Here is a 22495-nt window from a genome sequence, read left to right as displayed (position 1 = left end):
TGTGGGACAGTTATAGGGTCTGCCTCACTTCCGGGAAACTCCAGGCTGTAGGCAGGGCAATTGTATGGTCACCTCTTTTGCTTAGCATTTCTGAATGATCACTGTCCCTCATTGTCTGATGTCCAATGTCTTCAAAGGCCACGTATAATATATTTTGTCTCCATCTTGGCTGAACGTAGAAGTTGATGGCACTTGAGAAAAAAAGTAGTTACATAATATCAATAAAAAAGGGCAGAGAAAGCATTTTATAGTAATAGCAGTGATCAGCAAAAGAATGTGGGTAGTGGTTAGGACTCAGATGTCCTTTGGATTCTAACCTCAGAATGTTGTGGTCCCACTGTTTGATAGGAACCTAAAAGAGAAGTCCTACTGTGAGAACCTAAGCATTTTCAGTTTTAATGTCTTCCATGAGCTAAACCCCTCTACTGAATTATCCTGAAGATAGACTGCTACCGTGAGTGTGTTTTAGGAGGTTTTATCTTGGAGAACCAATTACATGGCTTTTGCCCCATTTGTGGATTTTCAACCATTTAAACTTTGTTTTTCTGACTTTCATCCTAACAGTTGAAGGACAGGCTCCCATGCAGGGGAATATTGTCTGAAACTAATGGAAACAATCCGGTCTCGAAGATGACCGGCGTTATGGGGAATGGAGCCCAAAGTACTTAAATAGATACATGTTATAATGGAAATTATATGGAATTTAATGGAAATTAATAGAAAAATAATAAGATAAGGTTAGCTTTTATTTTATTCTTTTTGCTAAATGTTTTAAAACCATCATATCAAATAAAAATTTTTTTCTAAGCTTTTATTTATTTATTTGACATAGAGAGAGAGAGCACAATCAGGGGGAGAGGGAGAAGCAGGCTCCCCACTGAGCAGGGAGCCCGATGTGGGGCTCGAGCCCAGGACCCTGGGATCATGACCCGAGCCGAAGGCAGCTGCTTAACTGACTGAGCCACCCAGGCGCCCCTCAAATAAAAATTTATTGAAGCTACCTTTTTAGATACTTTTTTGCTAAGTCCATTTAGGACCTGACCACATGGTATCTAGATGTGGACAACAAATGTGACAAATGAATATTCCAATAGTTTCCTTGTAAAATAAAATTTAGATGACAGCTGTAGATCTCTTTCAAGTTCTATGCTATGCTCATTATTTTGTCTGCCCTCCCCTTCCCCACCTCCATATTTTTAATCTTTCCTTTTGAGGTTGGGATTGGCAATCCTGTGTGATTTCCTTCGGTCCTTTTCTTCCTCCTCCCCCCGCCCAGCTGTCCCGGGGACTGGCTACACCCTCCTGCCCTCAGTGCTCCTCACACTGCTGGACTTCGGAGCAAAGGCCAAGTTTTATTCTTTTTCTTTTTTTTTTTTTAATTATTTATTTATTTGAGAGAGAGAGAATGAGATGAGAACACATGAGAGGGGATAGGGTCAGAGGGCAAAGCAGACTCCCCGCCGAGCAGGGAGCCCGATGCGGGACTCGATCCAGGGACTCCAGGATCATGACCTGAGCCGAAGGCAGTCGCCCAACCAACTGAGCCACCCAGGCGCCCAAAGGCCAAGTTTTAAAGCACATCACTTCACATGTTATTGGGGGTTTCTTTTCTGCTCAATTGCAGGATCTCTTGTTTGCTTTAAAAGTGTAAAGTGGAGGGTGCCTGGGTGGCTCAGTTGGTTAAGTGACTGCCTTCGGCTCAGGTCATGATCCTGGAGTCCCGGGATCGAGTCCCACATCGGGCTTCCTGCTCGCAGGAAGTTCTCTCTCGCAAATAAATAAAAATCTTTAAAATCTTTAAATAAATAAATAATAAAATAAAAAAAATAAAAAATCTTTAAAAAAAAAAAAGTGTAAAGTGGAGGGGCGCCTGGGTGGCTCAGTCGGTTGAGCGGCTGCCTTCGGCTCGGGTCGTGATCCTGGGGTCTTGGGATTGAGTCCCACGTCAGGCTCCCTGCTCAGCGGAGAGCCTGCTTCTCCCTCTCCCTCTGCTGCTCCCCCTGCTTGTGCTCTCTATCTCTGTCAAATAAATGAATAAAATCTTTAAAAAAAAATAAAATAAAAAATAAAAGTGGAAAGTGGAAAAAAAAGAATTAACAACCTTAACGTATCTAGGTCTTTTGGTTTCTGGCAGAAACAAGAAACAAAATTACTTGCAAAGGTAGGGGTGTGTGTGTGTGTATGTGTGTGTGTGTGTACTGTTAATCCTTTCAGAGATTTTAGGGAATCTCAGAGCTTCATGGGAAGTCTTTGTTGGCTTGATAACTCTGGTTAGGCAAAATGAAATTAGAGTATATTTCAAGATAAAGTAATTAACCCATTTTCTAAATGCTCAACTGGAGAATTCCAAGGCTGTTCTTCCTCTAAGTGATTGTTCTTATTCATCCTCTTTGCTTCATTCATTATTCGTAGTTGAAGCCCAGCAGCTCACCTGAAATCCTGCTCTTCCTCCCTCACCTGTGTTTTGATGCAGGTGTGTCTGGTCCTCATATTACATCTCCAGCTGGGCTTTTTGCCAAGTTTGGGGTGGGGGAATGGAGCAGGGACTATTTAATTGCTCTCTCATCTGTGTTCCTTTATTTCTGCAATGGTTATTTGTGGCTCAGTCACCTCTGCTAGACTGAGCGGGCTACATTTGGGAAGGTCATGGTGTTCATTACACTAGAAGGATGCTCAGGAACACTTATTGAACTGGATGGAAAGTCTGTTAGCTTTAAGCTCCATGTCACTGAAATTCCAACCCCGTCACATGATGCTTCTTAGGGTATTAGGTCTTATATGTGTTTTTCTGGTCTCCAGCACCACTCTTTCACAACTGAAGACTCATCAAAGACCTTTATGCCGTTGCTCTCCAGATTTCGGAGGCTCTTTAATCAATAGGCAGTGGCCACATTTTTATATCAGTCAAGGACAGCTGTAGAATTCTTTCGAAGTCAAGGATACGAATAGCATGAGCATCCATCGAGACAGGTTTATTGACAGAGAGGGTCAGTTCTTGTAATTTTCTAGGAAGTGGTGAATTTCAGAGTCAGAGCTTAGGTGGTAGGTCCAGCCCAGAGATGAGCAAGACTCGGAGTGCCTGACAGACCCAGGCGATCACAGGAGAACCGGGGGTCTGAGAGCAGAAATAAAGCTGGTGCACTTCAGCCAGGAGAGGTGGACAGGGCTGCGAATCTGACAGCAGAGCTGGAATCCACACCTGAAACTGACAGAGGGCACGTGGCTTCTTATACTGACTGTCTATGTTGCTTTTGCGATTGGATGCTCTAGAATGGTTCAGAGTAGGACGGTCAGTCTAACATAATATGGAGAGCCAGCTTTTATAGGAAATGTCTGCCTGCAAATTATTGAGTGAAAGACTGTTATTCCTTACTGCTTATATGATCTAAAATGCTAAAACCTGATGAGATATTTTTCTTTTTTTTAATTTAGTGCTTTTTATTTAAAACTTTTTTTTTAAAGATTTTATTTATTTATTTAATTGACAGAGAGAGAGACAGCGAGAGGGGGAGCACAAGCAGGGGGAGTGGGAGAGGGAGAAGCAGGCTTCCCGCCGAGCAGAGAGCCCGATGCGGGGCTCGATCCCAAGACCCTGGGATCATAACCTGAGCCGAAGGCAGTCGCTTAACCAACTAAGCCACCCAGGCGCCCCACAAGATATTTTTCTAAATAGTATTTGTCTAATATTTTAGGAGAGGTAAAATAAAACAAAAATTCTGTGTATATTTTACTTAGTACCACACAAGTCCCCCTGGAATTAATGCTTGTCATTTAGATGGACAGCACATGTGGGGCAAAAAGTAGATGCTTTCCAGCTCGCCTTGGTGTGCCACTTTCTATCTTTAGAAGATTTAGAAGAGATGGATGAGAAACATAACTTCTTCCACCTCTTCTATGGAATGGCGACGACACCTAAGTGGGGGAGTATTGTGTGGACTGGAGATAATGCACCCGAGGTAGAGTGAGGCGAGGAAGGGCAGGCGTTATTGTTTTGGTGTTCTCCTTATTGTTTTAAATAATTAAAGAAAAGAGGGGTGCCTGGGTGGCTCAGTTGGTTAAGCGTCTGCCTTTGCCTCAGGTCATGATCCCAGGGTCCTGGGATCGAGCACTGCATCCGGCTGTCTGCTCAGCGGCGAGCCTACTTCTCCCTCTTCCTCTGCCTCTCCCCCCGGCTTGTGCTCTCTCTCTCAAATAAATGAACAAAATCTTGAAAAGATTCAAAAAACAATTAAAGAAAAGAGAGAGCATCTCAAGATAAAGGGGACAGATTCTAAGTTAGTCTTTTAAAATTAATAGTCCCCCTTTGACCTCCAGGAGCATTACTCAGACACCTATATTTCAGAGTCAAGAGACTGTTTCTCTCTACATAATGAGAGAATCCCAAGAACAAGCGACTAAGTGTACTTCCTTTGCCTTTTAAAACAGACAAGTTACTTGATCTTTTTATGCCACTTTTTACTGTAAAATGGTAATTAAACCTAAAAATCACATCCATAAATGGCTATATGAAGATCTAGAGTAAGGGCAGGGCCACAGGGTCATCTTTCTGCCTCTGGAGCCAGGGATGATATAGGACCTACTTGGACCTGTGACCTCTCTCAAAACTCAGAAGCTGGCGTGAGGTGAGGTTCTCATGAGAGTCAAGTCAGAGACGGGGCTGCGGATGTAATGCTCGGTCCATCCTCTGGCCACTCATTGTGGGCTGTCATGGGAGAGCTCGTACGGGACTCTGCCTGACCTTAAGGTCACTGTCGTATTTCCTCAGCTTGACCCGAGGCGCTCCAGAGGCGGAAATGGTCCCTTTCACTCTAGTGCAGGCCTCTCTCGTGGACCAAGCACTGCACAGTACTTGCAAAAATTGCACAGTAACTGTTGTCAATGCTGACTTCACTGAAGGTCTGTGTTTGCTTTTGCTATTATAAACAGTAGTACTAACAGCAATGAACTGTAGTGATATCTTTTATGACTTAGAAAACACATACTACTAATCAAACACTGATTTCTAAACTACCATTCGTGTTGAGCATTTGTTTGCCATCATTGTGTTAGATGTCGGTATACGTCAACATTTATCCTCACAAGAACTTCAGAAGACAGGTGGTGTTACTGCTGGAGCGACCAAGTCCTTTGCCAAGACTACACAGCTAATAAGTGGCACCCCCGGGCATTGAACCCTGCCCGATTTGAACTCCAAAGCAGTGCTCTTTCTCAGGTCCCGGGGCCCAGGCAGTCCAGAGCAGGGTTCCCTGAGCATCAGCCTCCCCGAGGACTAGTTTTCTGAGCCGTGTTTGGACCTTGACAGAACGCCGACACGAGGCTGGGATCCGTGGCCCCGAGGAGGTCTGCTCTGGCTGAGGATGCAGAGTGTCTTTTAGAGCAGTTGGCCCACTAAGACATCTGTGCTGCGGGCCTCACACCACCGTGGGCTGGGTTCTACCTCTGATTACATCTTGTCTGTCCCTTTGCCCATTCCATCAGTTTGTGTAGCCTGATCACTGATGGTTTCCTGATACCGAGATAAAGGGACTCTCTACTTGTCCTGTGTAAACTGATCCCCGGGCCTTCCTAAGGACGTGAGCAGGTGCCATGGACCCAGATGCTAGCTCCAGTTCATACAGAAGTTTAAAAAAAAAACCCAGAGGGGAAAATATAAAGTAGATGGTCTTTTTCGACGCCCCTCCCCCCCCGCCCCCAAACTGCACACAGTGCAATGATGCTGGACAAGAATGCAAAAATTCTGAAAAAAAAAATAAAGCCATTCTGTTGTTAACACTGTTTTAATGACATCCATGGGTAGATTTTAGAACTATAGGAACAAACCTTATTTTAGAATTCATAACTCACTAAGGTGTTACTCATGCTGGATTCCCAATCGAATAAGTTTTCTCTGACGGAATTTAGAGGCACTCTCTCATCTTGCGCTATGGAATCCTGTGAGTTTTCCGAGGCTGGAAATGGTTTGTGTTGGTTAGACCGGGCTTTGTGTTTTGTTTTTCATTATGCCAATCCGTTTTTTTGCCAGCTGAATTTGAATTTGTAGAGTCATGTGAACAACGCTGGCCTTTTCTATATGCAGGAAGGTTAAGAATTACAGACAGCTCACACTGCTGCCAAGAAGCCTTCCAGTCTGTTCTTGAGAGTAACGAACCGAGGAGCAGAAGTAGGAGAATCCATTGCAGGTTAGGGCAGGATTTGCAAAGCACGGGGATGATGTCACAGGGACAACTTCAGCAAGTCTTGCAAATAGAGGTTCTCTTAAGCCGACGAGACTTTTCTGTTTTTAATCGCTTGTATTTGAAGGCAGACATTGAGGTGGTTGGGGTTTTGTGCTTTGAGTTTTGGGGTTTTTTGGTAAAATATTAAAAATCGATTTTTTTTTTCTTATACAAATTTGGCAGTATAATTAAAATACAGTCTGGCCGATGCACTTTTATGAAAGGCATCTCTAGAGCCAACCAAGGCCATAGTGATGCTATTTTGCGTTGTAAGTTTTTAGACCATGGAGCAGGCCTGCCTTGCCTTACTTCATATGCTGTTGTAATATTTGCTGACAATGCAAGGTGTATGACTCCAGCCGACTTACTCCTTTTCAGTGCCCTGCTGGCCCCCCCAGTCAGTGCGCACCCTCTCTCACAGCTGCTGTCTGCTTCAACAATCCCCAAATCCTAGAAGTGCACGATTCTATGTGCCAGATTTTTTTTATGACTTAGAAAACACATACTACTAATCAAACACTAATTTCTAATTAATTTTCCAGTGCTGTTTTGCATAACAGCATTCAGACAACACACATAGGAATTTTGAAGGAAATGTTAAACTCAACTTTGGTGATTTTTATCAGTAATTATAATTAACACTAACAGTGACAGTAGCCCAATTGTACCTTGCATTTATAAAGCATTTACCGTATGCAAAAATATATCCTTAGTGCTCTACATACATTAACTAGTTGAATATAACTACCTGCTGAGGTAGATAACTGTTGTTGTCCCTGTTTTACAAATGGGGAAACTGAGGCACATGTAGATTAAATAATTTGCTCTAGATCATACAGCTTGTATGTAGCAAGGCTGGGCTTTGAACCCAGCAACCTGACTGTCCAGAGTCCACACTCTCCGTGACTAGAGTATATCCCCCCAGCTAACTTAGTTCTACGATGGCTTCTCCCAATCCATAGATCTCTCCCTGCCTTCTTCCTGGGGCCGGAGACCTTCCCAGGTAGGTCTGCCATGGCCCCGGGCCCCCAGGCAACAGCTGCTACCCAGGCTTGCCCTCCTTCCTTTCATTCACGTGTTAAAAGATTTTTTTCAGCTGTTTCCCTGCTCCTCTGGAGGAGGATACCTTTGTATCTCCCCCCTCCTCCCCTCCATTTGGTTTGACTGGTCAAGTGGGGCTTTCTTGCTTTCCTATCCAGGTCAAAGGACAAATGGAGAAATCACACAGAACTGCTGTCTATTCACAAGAAGTTATGTAGAACTTAAGGACGGTCTCTTTCCAGTGAGCAACAAGTATTCAGTTTGGAATATTTCTTTGCTGAGATCTCAAGGTATAATGGCAACCAACCTCTGCAAGCCAAATACCAGCAAAGCCAAGGGGCAGACCTTATCTCCCTTGGACTCTCAAAAAGTTATTTTATTTTTTATGTTAGCATTCAACAAATCTGCTTTTTGGAGACAATTCTATGTATTTTATTTTATTTTATTTTTTAAAGAATTTTTTTTTATTATTATTCATTTGAGACAGAGAGATACAGAGAGAGAGAGAGAGTAGGAGCAGTGGGGAGAGGCAGAGGGAGAGGGAGAAGCAGACTCCCTGCTGAGCAGGGAGCCTGATGAGGGGCTCGATCCCAGGACCTGGAGATCATGACCTGAACTGAAGGCAGATGCTTAACGACTGAGCCACCCAGGTGCCCCCAATTCTATGTATTTTAATACAGTGTGGATTTGTGTAATTATCACCACCGTCAGGATCAAGAACATTGCCATCTTTCCCCAAAACTCCCTAGTGCTGGGCCCCCACCCCAAGCCTTGGCAGCCCCTGATCTGTGCTCCTTTCACTATAGTTTTGTCTTTTGTAGAATGTCACATTGGTGCAGTGACACAGTGTGTCACCTTCGGAGACTGGCTTCCTTCACTCAGCAGAGTGAGTGATCCACCCAAACCGCGGTATCAATAATTCCTTCCTGTTTATCACTCTGTGGACGCAGCCTATCCGTTCACCAGTCGAAGGACGTTTGCGTTGTTTCCAGTTTTTACCAAGTATGAATAGAGCCGCTCCCAACTTTGGTGTACAGGCTTTTTATGAACATGGGTGTTCATTTCTCTAGCAAGTACTCAGGATTGCTAGGTCACAGCTATGTGTGTGTTTAACTTTGTAAGAAACTACCAAACGGCTTTCCCGAGTGAGCCTACCATCTTACGTGTCCCCCAGAGACATAAGAGAGTTTCTGTGCCTTATATTCTGGCTGCATCTTGTTTTGTTGGTATTTTGGATTTTAGCCATTCTAGGAGCTGTGTAGTGATATCTCACAGTGGTTTGAATTTGCATTCCTCCAATGGCCAGTGACACCAAGCATCATTTTCCTGTGCCTGTTTGCCATTTGGCGAAATGTCTATTCAACTCTTTTGCCTATTTTTAAATTGGCAATTTAAATCTCACTTTTAAATCTCGCTGCTGGGTTTTTTAAAGTTGTTTATATGTCTCCATCCACAGGGAGAGACCAGAAAAAAAAAGATACACTCACCAGTATTCCCAACTGAAACAGAATGAATCCTCCATTTTAGGGGCATAGAGATTGCAGTTGGTAGTTCTTGGAAGATGAGGGGTGTGTGAAAGGTCATTTGCAAATTCGTACCTCAAGTTTGATTTCTTTAGAGAGATAGGTCTGTGAAATGTTTTTAAAGAGTTATACAATGTTTTCTTCGTACGATCATAGTAGTTTTACACATACATGAATGCTTGATGAGTTCTCTGGGTTGTTGGGAACTCTCTCAGAAGTGCCGTAGACACACTTGAGTACTATTTCTGTGTATGAAACAATGATCTATTACCTAGAATGTTGACAGAACCTGAATTTAGGGGCATGGCAGATTTATATCCAGTAAGCAGAAATTACAAAATGGTAGATTTCAATTTCAAAGGCCATGATTATCTGACTACTCATTATGCTTCCCTGTTTCCATGTTTTTGTTTCAAGTGTTTCCATTGCCTGAACACTATTCTTCTTGCTTTTCTACTTAGATGATTTTGTCCATCAAGGCCAACCCCTACTGGCTCCTGTTTTGCCAAATAGAATCAATATCCCCTTCTCTATGTTCACTAACCACTTTATGTATTTCTCAATTATATAACTTACGAATTGTCTTAGAAATTTATGGACCTGTGTCTTCTTTACTACACAGAGAGCTTTTGAAGGATAATAACTGTGTTAATACAATCATCATTATATCCCCAGCAACTAATTTGATGCTTGCTTTGTAAGAGATACCCACTTACCCATCTTTTCATTCATTTACCAAATATATATTGAGTTCCTAAGAGGTGTTACATAGTGGGAAGGTAGAGCAGTAGACCAGCAGAAAAAATTTCTGCTGTCATGGAGCTTATGTTTTATTGATATTTTCAGAGAGCTGGCTTCTGATTTCATTTATTTTCTTCATTGTTTGTCTATATTTTATCCCATTGATTTCATCTCCTTGTTATTTCCCTTCTTTCTGCTGGATTTTGTTTTAATTTGCTCATCTTTTTCTAGTTACTTAATGCGGAAGCTGAGAATCATTGATTTGCGAATTCTCTCCTTTCCTAATAAAGAGATTTTAAAGCTATGAATTTTCCTCAAAGACCTGCTTTGCTGCAACCCAACACATTTTGATATGTTACATTTTCACTATCATATAATTAAAAATATTTTCTAATTTCTCCTGTGATACTGTCTTTGACCTAATGATTATTTGGAAGTATGTTGCTCAGGGCACCTGGGTGGCTTAGTCAGTTGGGCATCCAACTCTTGATTTCAGCTCAGGTCATGATCCCAGGGTTGTGGGATAGAGTCCTGTGTCGGGCTCCACACTCAGCACAGAGTCTGCTTGTCCCTCTCCCTCTGCTCCTTCCCTGCTCATGCTCTCTCTGTCTTTCTCTCTCTCAAATAAGTAAATGAATGAATAAAATCTTATTAAAAAAGAAGTGTGTTGTTTAATTTATAAGTAGTAGGGATTTTCCTGGTTCTCTTACTGTTTTCGATTTCTAATTTAATGCCACTGTGGTCAGAGAACATACTCTTTTAGTTTTAACTTCATTCAGGTCTGTTTTTTGGGTCCAGAACACGATGTGTCCTGGTAAATGTACCATGTGTACTGCCATTGTTGGGTGTAGCTTTCCATACATATCCAGGAAGTCAAAGTGGTTTATAATGCTGTTCCATCTTTCTATTTCTTTACTGATTTCTTAAATTAATTGTCCTATCAGTTGCTGAGAGAGGAGTGATAAAATCTTCAGGAATAATTGTGGAATTGGCTATTTCCCACTTTAATTCTATTTTTGCTTCATGTATTTCAAACCTCTATTATTATGATTGTCTTATCTTTCTGATAAATTGATCCTTTTTTCATTATGAAATGGTCCTCTTTATCTCTGGTAGTATATTTTATTTGATATTTATTTTATCTGATTATTAATATTGGCATCCTAGCCTTATGCTTACTGTCTGCATGCTATATCTTTTTCTCCATTCATTTACTTTCAACCTGTGTCTTTGTATTTAAAGTGTGTATCTTGTAGATAGCGTATTGTTGGGTCTTGCTTTTTTTCCCCCTGACATTCTTGGACTTTTAATTGATGTGTTGGTTTCCTTTCTTTTTTTTTTTTTTTAAGATTTATTTATTTATTTATTTTAGAGAGAGATGAACACGAGGGAGGGGGAAAGGGCAGAAGGAGAGGGAGAGAGAATCTCAAGCAGACTCCCCGCTGAGCATGGAGCCTGACACAGGGCTCAATCTCAGGACCCTGAGATCATGACCTGAGCCAAAATCAAGAGTTGGACTCAACCAACTGAGTCACCCAGGCACCCCTTAATTGATTTTTTAATGCAATTATTGCTTTACTGTAACATTTAATGTAATTATTGCTATGATAAGTTTATATTTATCATTCTGTTTTTTCCTATTTGTTTATTTTCTGTTCCTCTCTCCCTCTTTTCCCTCCTTCTTTTGGATTATTTGAATATAGAATTTCAATTTAGTATTTCTGTTGGGTTTTTTTAGCTATTCTTGTTTGCATTATTCTCTGGTAGTTCTGTAGGGATTACAATACACATCTTTAACTTTTCACAGGTCCCTTATTGTTGATAATGTATAATATTAAAATCTTATGTAAAATATTAAAGCCTTATAGATCCATATCTTCCCCATCCTTTATGTTATGGTAGTTACATGTCTTATATATACACACTTATGAATTCTGTCGGTCAATGTTATAACTTTCATCTTCAATGGTTTAAAGGTTTATAAGAACATTAACAGGAAAATGCAAAAAAAAAAAAAATAAGTTTTGAACTCACTCAGATATTTATCATTTCCAGGGCTCTTCATTCTTTCCTGAGTGTCTGAGTTTCCATCTTATATAATCTCCCTTTACCCTGAAGAACTTCCTTTGGTACTTCTTATAATGTTGATCTGCTGGCAATGAATTCTTTCAGTTTTCATTTACTTTTATTTTTTTTTCTTTGCCTTCGCTGTTGGAGAATATTTTTGCTGGATATAGAATTCTGGATTGAATTTTCTTCATTCAGTACTTTATTTTTTTTAAAAGATTTTATTTATTTATTTCAGACAGAGAGAGAGAGTGCACGCACACAAGCAGGGGGGAGGGGCAGAGGGAGAGGGAGAAGCAGACTCCCTACTGAGCGGAGTGCCCAATGCAGGGCTCGATCCCAGGACCCTGGGATCATGACCTGAGCTGAAGGCAGACGCTTAACCAACTGAGCCACCCAGGCGCCCCCATTTAATACTTTAGAGATGTTCTGCTGTCTTCTAGTCTTCATGGTCCTTTCCCAGTATATACTCTGTCCATTTGCTCTTGCTGCTTTCAATAAGTGCACTTCATCTGATTTTCAGCAGTTTGATCATGATATACCTTGAGGTGGGGTTCTTCGTGTTTATTTTGCTTGGTGTTTGTGTAGCATTTTGTTGTTTTACATTTCTCTCCTTCACCAAATTTAGGATATTTGGGGCCTTTATATATATATATATATATATATATATTTTAAAGATTTTATTTATTTATTTGACAGAGAGAGAGAAGAGCAGGGGGAGAGGGAGAAACAGGCTCTCCGCAGAGCAGAGAGCCCAATGCAGGACTTGATACCAGGACCCTGAGATCATGACCTGAGCCAAAGGCAGATGCTTAACTGACTGAGCCATCCAAGCACCCCTCGGGGCCTTTATAGTTTAGATAATTTTTTCTGCCTCATTCTCTTTCTTTTTATATTCCAGTGTAATGTGTGTTGGACTGTTTGGGATCATCTAACAAATCCCCATCTGACTTGGTTAATTTTTTTTCTCAGTTCTTTCCTCTGTGTTCTTCACCCTGGAGACGTCCTCTGCTAAATCTCAGTTTTACTTGTCTTGCCTCCATCACATCCATGCAGCTGCATCCAGTCAGTGAATTCTTTACTCCCAACATTGTATTTTCAGTTCTAGAACTTCCATTTGGTTCATTTTTATTGTTTCTGTTTCTCTGCCAATGCTTCCCACTTCTCCGTTGAAATTTTCATTCATTGGAAATATCTCATTTTCCTTATCTGTTAGTTCCAATATTTTGTTCATTTTGGAGTTGGACTCAGTATATTTCCTTTTCTCTTGAGACTCTGTTCCATTTCTTGATTCTTAGAACGTTGAGCAATTTTGGATTATATCCTGGACATTACGAGTCTTAAGTTGTGGGGATTTTGTCTTCTATTATTTTTCTCTGAGAAGCGTCCTTTCCTTTGTCTTGGTGGCTGCGTTCCTTGGCTGGACTTGAACTGCACACTGCTTCTTGGGCAGAGCCTCCAATCTGAGTTCCACTCCTCTGCTGTTAGTGGCGGTACTTGAGTCTGTTCCATGCAGATGCGATTCCTGGGTCAGCGAGAGCTGGGACGGGCAGAATTTGGGAATCCCCCTCTGGCATCTTCCCTTCTGGAATTTCCCCACTCTCCTCAGTGTTCACAGTTTTTGGACTTCACTTTGTGGTTTTCTTCAGACAAAATGGCTACAGGGTTTCCCACATGTACCCTCACCCCTTCCGTGTACCACTTAGATGTGGCTAGAAGCCACACAAAAGGGATTTACTTTTATATTTTTCCAAGTGAGTGTAAACTCCCCCCCAGAGTCTATATACCTGTGTCTCCTCTCCAGTACTTTCAAGTAGTTGGGGTTTTTTGGTATAATTTCCAGGCTTAAAATTGCCTTCTGTGGGCAGGAGTGGGGGTGGTGCTTTCTAGAAAGGGGTCTGTTATACCTGGAAGCAGCAGCAACTCCACGATGCTTACATTGTAGTTGGGAGATAGCAGATAAGCTAACAAGAGCACAGTAATGCTGTGGAAGAAATAAATAAGGTTGAGGTGATCCAGGTACTGGCCTTAGGTTAGGTTGTTAGGAAGGGACTCTGAAGAGTTCTGGTTGAGTTGACACCTAAAGAACAGAAGAATTTGGTCATGCAAAAAGCTTGTTGAGAAATGTTTCAAGAAGGGGCGCCTGAGTGGCTCAGTCCATTGAGCATCCGACTCTTGATTTTGGCTCAGGTCATGGTCTCAGGGTTGTGAGATTGAGCCCTGCATTGAGCTCCTTGCTGGGCATAGAGACTGCTTAAGATTCTCTCTCTCCCTCTCCCTCTGCCCCTCCCCTGCCTCTCTCTCAAAAAAAATAAAAATAAAAATAAAAAAGGAGATGTTTCAAGTAAAAGCAACAGCACATACCAAAACTCTTAGGGCAGTTGCGAAAGGTCAGTGTGACCAAAGCACAGAGAGTGAAAGGAGGAATGACATGAAATGAGTTTCAGAGGCAAGGAGACCGTGTGGGACCTGGAAGGCCTTGAAAAGGAATTGGCGATTAACGGCTCTATACAAGAGACTAGGCTTGCCTTTGCTCTAAGGGGATGCTTACCAAACAGATTTGACAACTAATGTTGCTTTGTCCGAGTAGCCAGACCTTAGCAGGCATGACTGATACATAGTGTAGTCTTGTTTGTTTGTTTTTAATGAAATAAAAAATTTTATTTGTATGGTCTTAGATTCTGCATTGCCGCTAACTTTTATAATGTTACCATCTATCATGTTTTGACTGAATAACAAGATTATCCATAATTACCTGAAGAGGCTATTAAAATACTTCTTCCTTTTCTTCCTTTTCCTACTACATGTCAGGATGAGGTCAAATTTTCTTCATATATTCCAACCAAAATAACATATCTCAGCAGATTGAATGCAGGAACAAATTCAGTTATTTTCTAATAAGTCAGACATTAAAGAAAAATTTTAAATACTCAATGTCAGTCTTTTCACAAAACTATTTTTGTCTTGAAAAACAGCAATTTTCCATAAAAATGTTTTATTGAACATGTCATGCTTTGCTATTTTTAAATAGGTCATGATTAAATATTTATAAATTGCCTGTTTTAATTTTCAATACAATAGATATTGATGGACATAATTCACAAATAAGCTATTTGTGGTCCTCAATAATTGTTACTAATATAAAGGAGTCCTGAGACCAAAACATTTGATAACTGCTATGTTAAAGCTATTGTACATGGAAAAGATGATACATTAAGTACATAGTGAAATCATGCAAAAAGTTTTTTTTTTCAAATTTTTATTTAAGTTCTAGGTAGTTAGCATATAGTACATAATATTGGTTTCAGGAGATGGTGTAGTCGTATGATTATCTGACCACCCTGTCAGCTATCATCGATAGCACAAAAGCTAGAAGGCCATGCGGTGGATTTCTGCAGTATGTGTGAAGTTGAAGTGGGTACATCCTATCCGCCCCCCCCACCTCTGAGGTCTCTGACGTCATAGGAAAGAAAATACGTTGCCTTGTGTTAGAATAATATAATGACAATTAAAACCACAGCTAAGGGCGCCTGGGTGGCTCAGTGGTTAAGCTTCTGCCTTCGGCTCAGGTCATGATCCCAGGGTCCTGGGATTGAGCCCCGCATCGGGCTCCCTGCTCCGCGGGAAGCCTGCTTCTCCCTCTGCCCCTCCCCACTATTCATGCTCTGCCTCTCTCCCTCTCAGTCTCAAATAAATAAATAAAATCTTAAAAAAAAAAAAAAAAAAAACCCTCATAGCTAACAAGAAGTGAAAAGCACAAGCAGCACGAGAAAGACTGTAGCAGAATGAGGTGTAGTGGTTCTGGGTAGTAAGTGCTGTCCCACATGGTTTCTGCCTAAGAGCGGTTGCCTTTGTTGATAAATACTGTTGCATTTTAGCCATGTGCGTGTGCACGGGTGTTGGTCTGATTTCTCTGGGGAGTGCTAAAGAGTCACGGGTTCCTCTCCTTTGGTTCAGATGACAGCGCTTCGGCTGCCAGTAGCATGGAGGTGACAGACCGCATTGCCTCCCTGGAGCAGCGTGTCCAGATGCAAGAGGATGACATCCAGCTGCTCAAATCGGCGCTGGCGGACGTGGTTCGGCGGCTGAACATCACGGAGGAACAGCAGGCTGTGCTGAACAGGAAAGGACCTACCAAAGGTGGGCGTCTTAGATGCGCAGGAACGGTGGACAGCTTGGTCTCGTAGCAGGTGTTTGCCCCTAGTGCATACACGACGCACTCCTCAGTGCTGACAGAGACCGGAGACTCAGAGCATCGATGAGCTGGTCTCGGCGTTGCCAGAATCATCGCACAAAGCGGGACGGGTTTTTTTCGGCTTGATGTTAGTGAGTTGTTCAGCCCAGGGGTGTACACGTGTAGGTGATCAGTAAATGCTCAGAACCACCCACGGTGGACTGTTGGGAACAATTGTTTATCATAGGATGGAAGGAGCTTGCGAGGCAGAACCTAGAACCAAAAACCCCACGATCCTTTGGGCGTCCTGGAGGCTGTTCCAAACTTCTTTTAAAGATTTTATTTCTTTATTTGAGACAGAGAGAATGAGAGAGAGCGAGTACATGAGAGGGGGGAGGGTCAGAGGGAGAAGCAGACTCCCTGCCGAGCAGGGAGCCCGATGTGGGACTCGATCCAGGGACTCCAGGATCATGACCTGAGCCGAAGGCAGTCGCTTAACCAACTGAGCCACCCAGGCGCCCTGTTCCAAACTGCTTGATAACTCTCCTCTCTTTCTCTATACTCAGCTTGTCTGCTACCATTCAGTTCAGCACAGCCAACACTTAATTATCCTATGCCACAGCAAAGCTCAGAGCCAAGAACTGGGGGCCCAGAGGACAGGCCCTTCCCTGAGGAGCTCAGAACCCACAAGTTCATCACTCACTGCCCCCCCTTGTAGCTAGTAAGCTCCTCTTGGGCATAGCCTCCTGTTTCTTTCGAATCTCCTGCTCTGCTGTCCAGGAGAACATAGTCTACTGCAGAATTCCGTACCTAGTGGGTTTCCGGCAAATTTAAATCATTTCATTTCCCTGTGGTGCCTATGTGTGAAACATAAAAAAAGCAATATTTGTGTTGGAAGTAACTTTGTAGTGACCCTCTTCTTAAAATTTGGAAGTACAACGCCTCGTTAAAACTTCTGTCCTACTAGTCATAGTCAGTCCCCTGATGTCTGCTTTCAACCCATATACATTGCTCATCATTTGCCAGGATTTCTGTTCCTTGTGGCTAACTTTAGAAAACAGAACTCATCTTGGCTGTTAAATTCCTTTGATTAAAACATTTGAGATCACACTGGCATGTAAATGTCCCTTTAAAATTAGCTTTTTTTTTTTTTTTTTTTGGTTGTTTGGATTTAACAAATTATTTCACAGTTACCATGTTTTTCTTGGAGTCAGGAGAGGGTAGTCTGATGTTGCATATGTTACTTTTTTCTCAAGTACTTGGCTACATTGTCGCATATCCGTGGAGAGAAATCTATTTCTTTGTCCTTCTGGGTAATTATCACCAGCTCCATGTAAGAGATACATGCTGGGCAATGTCTATATATTTTTGTAATTTTTTTTTATCTGAGTATAGTTGATACACAATGTTACAGTAGTTTCAGGTGTACCACTTAGTGATTTAATATCTGTATGCCCTGCTCACCACAAGTGTGGCTGCCATCTGTTACCACATAACACTGCCTCTTGAATAATCCTTTTATTTATTTATTTACAAGGTTTTATTTATTTATTTGAGAGACAGAACACAAAGAGGGAGAGGGAGAAGCAGGCTCCCTGCTCAGCGGCCTGCTGAGGGGCTTGATCAGGACCCCGATTCAGGACCTGAGCCTAAGTCACATGCTTAACCAACTGAGCCACCCAGGTGCCCCTTGAATAATCCTTTTAAATCATGTTTTTTCCTCCTCCTAAGTTACAGAATGATTAGGGTATTTTAAATAGAAACCAGGTAATTTAGGTATTCTTGACCTGCTCAGCTTTCCAAAAATAAAACCGATGACTACTCTACCCTAAAGGGTACATTCGAAGTCGTTGCTTCATATAAAACATGAGACTTCCAAAACTTCTGTTTTAAAAAAAATTAGGGAAAAAATAATACAAGAGGCCTACCAAGGAGTTTTCTTCTCTTGATTAAGAGTAAAGTTTGGTTTTTATAAAACTTCATCAAAGAGAAAAATTTGTTTTCATAGTGAGCTCTATTTCTGTATAATATTCTTTTCGTAAGTAAAAGTTAATCAGAACATAATAGCAGGGGGTCGCCCCAAGAAACAGAACGAAGGTCAGAAGAAAGCTGGTGAGTGGGGTGGCATCCCCTGGATGCAATGGGCCACGGTTTCCCCCAAGCACTTAATTACAGGACAGTGGAAGCGGAGGTGGGGAGGTGGAGAAGGGGGCCTGTCAGAAGCTCTGGGCCGCTGCTTCCCTTCTGGGGAGAGTCGTGTGGGTGCACAGACACCTCTAGCTGGATAGCTGTAGCCGCGGCTCAGTTGGGGGATCTTTCAGGCAAGATGGATCAGGGGCAAACTTGCTTTGGTTGTAAAAGGCCACATTATTATTATGATCACACTTTACATTATTTTGGCCTGCCGTCCTGATACAGACTTGAAGAAGACGGGACACACGACATTCTAATTGTTAAACATTAAGTGTTGTCGGGCGCCTGGGTGGCTCAGTTGGTTAAGCAACTGCCTTCGGCTCAGGTCATGATCCTGAGTCCCGGGATCGAGTCCCGCATCGGGCTCCCTGCTCGGCGGGGAGTCTGCTTCTCCCTCTGACCCTCCCCCCTCTCATGTACTCTCTCTCATTCTCGCTCTCTCAAATAAATAAATAAATCTTAAAAAAAAAACCAAAACATTAAGTGTTGTCAAAAGCTTAGGGTTCAGTGTTTCGAGCTTTGGGTGCACATCGAGCTTTGGGTGCACACCTGCCCAGTGACAGGGTTGGCTGGCCTCCACGGAACAGGCCACATTGGTGGGCAGTGAGCTTTCAAAGCGCTCAGCGTGGTTCAGCTCAGAGACGGTGCATGGGGGCTGCCAGGTCTATGCGCAGTCACCCCAGGCTGGTAGACGGCAGGGGCCACACAGTAGCCCCAGTGTTGCCTGTGAGGCCGTCCATCGTGATTCTACTCCCTTTCCGTGACGGAGCTTCGCTTGTGTAGGAAGTTATCGTGACCTCTCAGCTTTGACTTACTGTATTATTCTTTGTATGACTCACTAGCATAACAATGAGAACTGCAGTCTCGGGAAAATAATTCACTGACAGATTGAGTTCATGGCTTCCTGAGACACGGGGCAGATTGTGGCCGACCCATCTGACGCCAGGCCTGTGGACGTAGAGTTCATGTAGAGGGAGCTCCGTCTCAGACCACTGTTCCTTGGCAACATTCTCCTGTCCCTGGGTTTTTAACCAGTGATACCGCCCTGGGTCTTAGGAGTTACTCAGTCTCTACCTAAGCTCCCCAGACTTCGTTATTCTTGTTTCCTTTTGCCTTTGGTATTTTTTTCTAAGTATTAAGACCTGGTTGCCCTGTCATGCATCTTAACTCAAGAGAACCTCGGCCTGCAGAGTTTGCTTTGTTTATGTTAGATTGACTCTCAGATGGGGAGATTTGGCATTTTTCTAAATTATGCTGAGCTTGGGTTACCATAGAGTGGAGAAAAGAGAATCAAATTGTTTGTGGAGGCACATATTGAAAAAATTCTCGGTAATAAAGTTTTTGCGGTGTTGTGGATGGAGCAGGGCAGTCCTCACTGGTCTCTAGCAGAATTCAGGGACAAGGCCCCCTTATAGATCACTGTTGTGAGTATAAATACAGAAGAGCGCATCACAAATAAGAGCTCACTGCCACATCATGCGTGGTGGAGGATAAATGGATAGAACGGAATGGAAGGAATGAAAGCTATAGGGGCATGGCTAGAGAACCGCAGCCCTTCGTAGACTTGACTACAGTGTCATCTGTAAAAGCGTCTGTGTTATTTGTAACAGGGAAAGTGCTGCACATTGCATTAAGAGTCAAGAGCAAGACATAAAACTGTATATATGGCATAATTCAAGTAAATAGACAAAATCTGTGCAAAAAGATGGGAAAGAGCTATACCGAGAGTTATCATTGATGGTTTTGTTTTGTTTTTTTCCTGAGTGGTAGGATTGTGATTACGTTTCTTCTTGTATACTTTTTAGTTGGTTTCTAAATATTCTTTGGTGTCATAAGCAGAAGAAATTTGTGTTTTAAAAATGACTCCTTTCTTGGGTGCCTGGGTGGCTCAGTCCGTTAAACGTTTCCCTTCGGCTCAGGGTCATGATCCTGGGGTCCTGGGATCGAGCCCCGCATCAGGCTTCCTGCTCAGCAGGGAGTCTGCTTCTCCCTCTGTCCCTTCCCCCGCTTGTGTGCTCTCTCTCTCTCTCAAATAAATAAATAAAATCTTTAAAAAAATTTTTTTAATTAAAAAATAAAAATTATTCCTTTCTTACCCTGAATCTGATCTTCACTGCACTGAGAACAACAGCAGGGCTCAGAGCAAATGTCTGGAGGCTGGAGTTGGCTCACGTGTGTTCTCAAGAAGACAAGGAATCATGGTTTGGAGTTAAATTTATAATAGGCCCATTGTGTACATGCATGGCTAGGGGAGTGCTATAAGATTTTACTGTAAAATGTAGATTAAAATATTGTCATTGTCCCACGTATCTGGGATTGTCTGCTTTGTTATGCATTAACGAGCAAGTAATTCCTATTCATCATTTTAAATTTTGCTTGTGTGTTCAGACCGTAATTCAGCAGCTTGCCTTTTGTGAACTTTAATATACCTTTTGCAGACTTTTTTATTGGTTATATTCAGAGCCCCATTAATTAACAGATCAGAGAATTACTAAATATAACCAAAACTTTCTAGTAGAGATGCTTATATGCAAGTGGGTCCTGCTGTTCTGGGACATCAAAACCTTCCAGTATCAGGACTTAGCCTCCGAGACTGCTGTTGAAAGCAGACTACAGATAACCTTTCAATAGTCTCTGCTATGTTGACACTTACTCCTAATGTTCAGAATGATACTCATAGCTACCATTTATTGATTGGCTGGGTGCTGGACATTGCAATAGATATTTTGGATATATGAGCCCATTTCCCCTCTCCACAGTTCTTTGAGGTAGGTGCTATCATGCCCATTTTACAGATGAGGAAACAGCCTCTAGGAGATTGGATAATTGACCCCAGATCACACAAATCTGGGACTGGCCCCCAGGGCCTGGCTGGACATGCCTTCTTTCTACCATCTATGTTGCTTTGCTTAGCAGTATTATTTAAATTCGCATTATTCAAATCAAACCAAGTATTTAGGAAATGAGTAACCAAAGGACTTGAAGTGAGGGCTCTCTTCTCAAGGTTTAACTTGATTTGCAAAGTGTCCCAAATAGCATAGATCATATTTGGCACATGATTGTGTGAAATATTATGTATGGTCCCTTCACAAATTTTATTAGGGAGGGACAGATAACAAATTAAAATTTTAAGCTCTGTGCAATGAATGAAAGTAACAAATAATTAGTTCTTTATCCTGTCTAACTGCAGTTAGCAGTTTGTGTCCCTCTCTCTCTTACACTGTGTTTTCTCCTTGTCTTTCGCCTTACAGATGGCTCTATTACAGAATATAACTTCTGGGTTTTTTTTTAAGACGGAACACACTGTAGTCTCCCATTTTTCCCATTAATTGCCCTCCCTTGTTTAGACAGGCATTATTTAGTGAATTCTGGAGAAGGTTTAGTAGATTTATTCAGTTTCCCAGAGACTAAGGATTATATTCAAACTTTATATTATGATGGGGCACCTGGGTGGCTCAGTCTGTTAAGCGTCCAACTCTTGATTTTCGCTCAGGTCATGATCTCAGGGTCGTGAGATCGAGCCCCACATCAGGCTCTGCGTGGAGTCTGCTTCTGAGATTTTCTCTCCCTTTCCCTCTGCCCCTCCCCCATTCTCTCTCTCTCTAAAATAAATAAAATCTTTTAAAAAAACTTTATATTATGAAATGTTCCCATGTATATAAAAGTAGAAAGAAAAATACCTTTTATTTTTTACCTGGCTTCATTATTTATCAACACGTTGCCAGTTTTATTATCCCCCCTATGCCTTACTTCCCTCACCCCATTAGGATTATTTTAAGGCAAATCCAAGACATTGTATCATTTTATCTATAAATATGTCAGTATATATTTCTAAGATATAAGGATTCTCTTTTTAAAAAATCCATAATACCCTTATCACAAATTTATTATTAAAAAGTAATTCCTTAATATCAAGTCAGCATTCAGATTTTTCCAGTTTTCTAATGAATGACTTTTTTATAGCAGCCTATTGAGATATAATTCACAGAACATAAAATTCAACCTTTTAAACTGTTTTTAGTATGGTTCACAAAGTTGTACAGCCATCCCTACTCTCTAATTTCAGAACATTGTCATCACCCCAGAAGTTACCCCCTCTCATGCCCCCCCCACCCTCCCTCACTAGCAACCACCAGTCCAGTGTCTCTGCGGATGTGACTGTTGGGGACATTTTGTGTAAAAGGAATCACGCGGCATGTGGTCTTTTGCCACTGTCTTCTGTCACTTAGCAGGTCTTCAAGGTACATCCGTGTCATAGCAGGCGTCAATACCTTATTTCTTCTGATGGCTGAATAATACTCTGGTGCACAGAGATGCAACATATTGCTTATTTGTTCATCAGTTGACGGAAATTCGGGTTGCCAATAAATGACTTTCCATAATCAGTTCATTAATGTCTTTTTTGCCCATACATATTTCCATTATATTGACTATTCAGCATTAGAGGATTCTTATATTACCAGACCCACGCCCAGGAATTCAAATAACCCGTGATACCAGAGAGAGCCTCATCTATCTGCCAACACTATATTAAAACTTGA

General features: G+C 41.9%; 1 protein-coding gene across 3 annotated transcripts in view; it reads left to right on the top strand.

Moving 5' to 3' along the window:
* The window catches only part of EML1 (EMAP like 1), a 180781-nt gene that overhangs the window by 86039 nt on the left and 72247 nt on the right, over positions 1–22495 (top strand). For all 3 annotated transcript variants that reach the window (XM_034993199.1, XM_034993198.1, XM_034993200.1), the window contains exon 2: positions 15545–15727. In XM_034993199.1, the coding sequence (XP_034849090.1) occupies positions 15545–15727 (183 nt within the window). The remainder of the gene's footprint in view (positions 1–15544; positions 15728–22495) is intronic.

The sequence above is a fragment of the Mirounga leonina genome, unplaced genomic scaffold (genome assembly GCF_011800145.1).
Source record: "Mirounga leonina isolate KUSES-001 unplaced genomic scaffold, KU_Mleo_1.0 Mir_82, whole genome shotgun sequence".
NCBI lineage: Eukaryota > Metazoa > Chordata > Mammalia > Carnivora > Phocidae > Mirounga > Mirounga leonina.
This window is presented reverse-complemented; position numbering and strand designations above follow the sequence as displayed.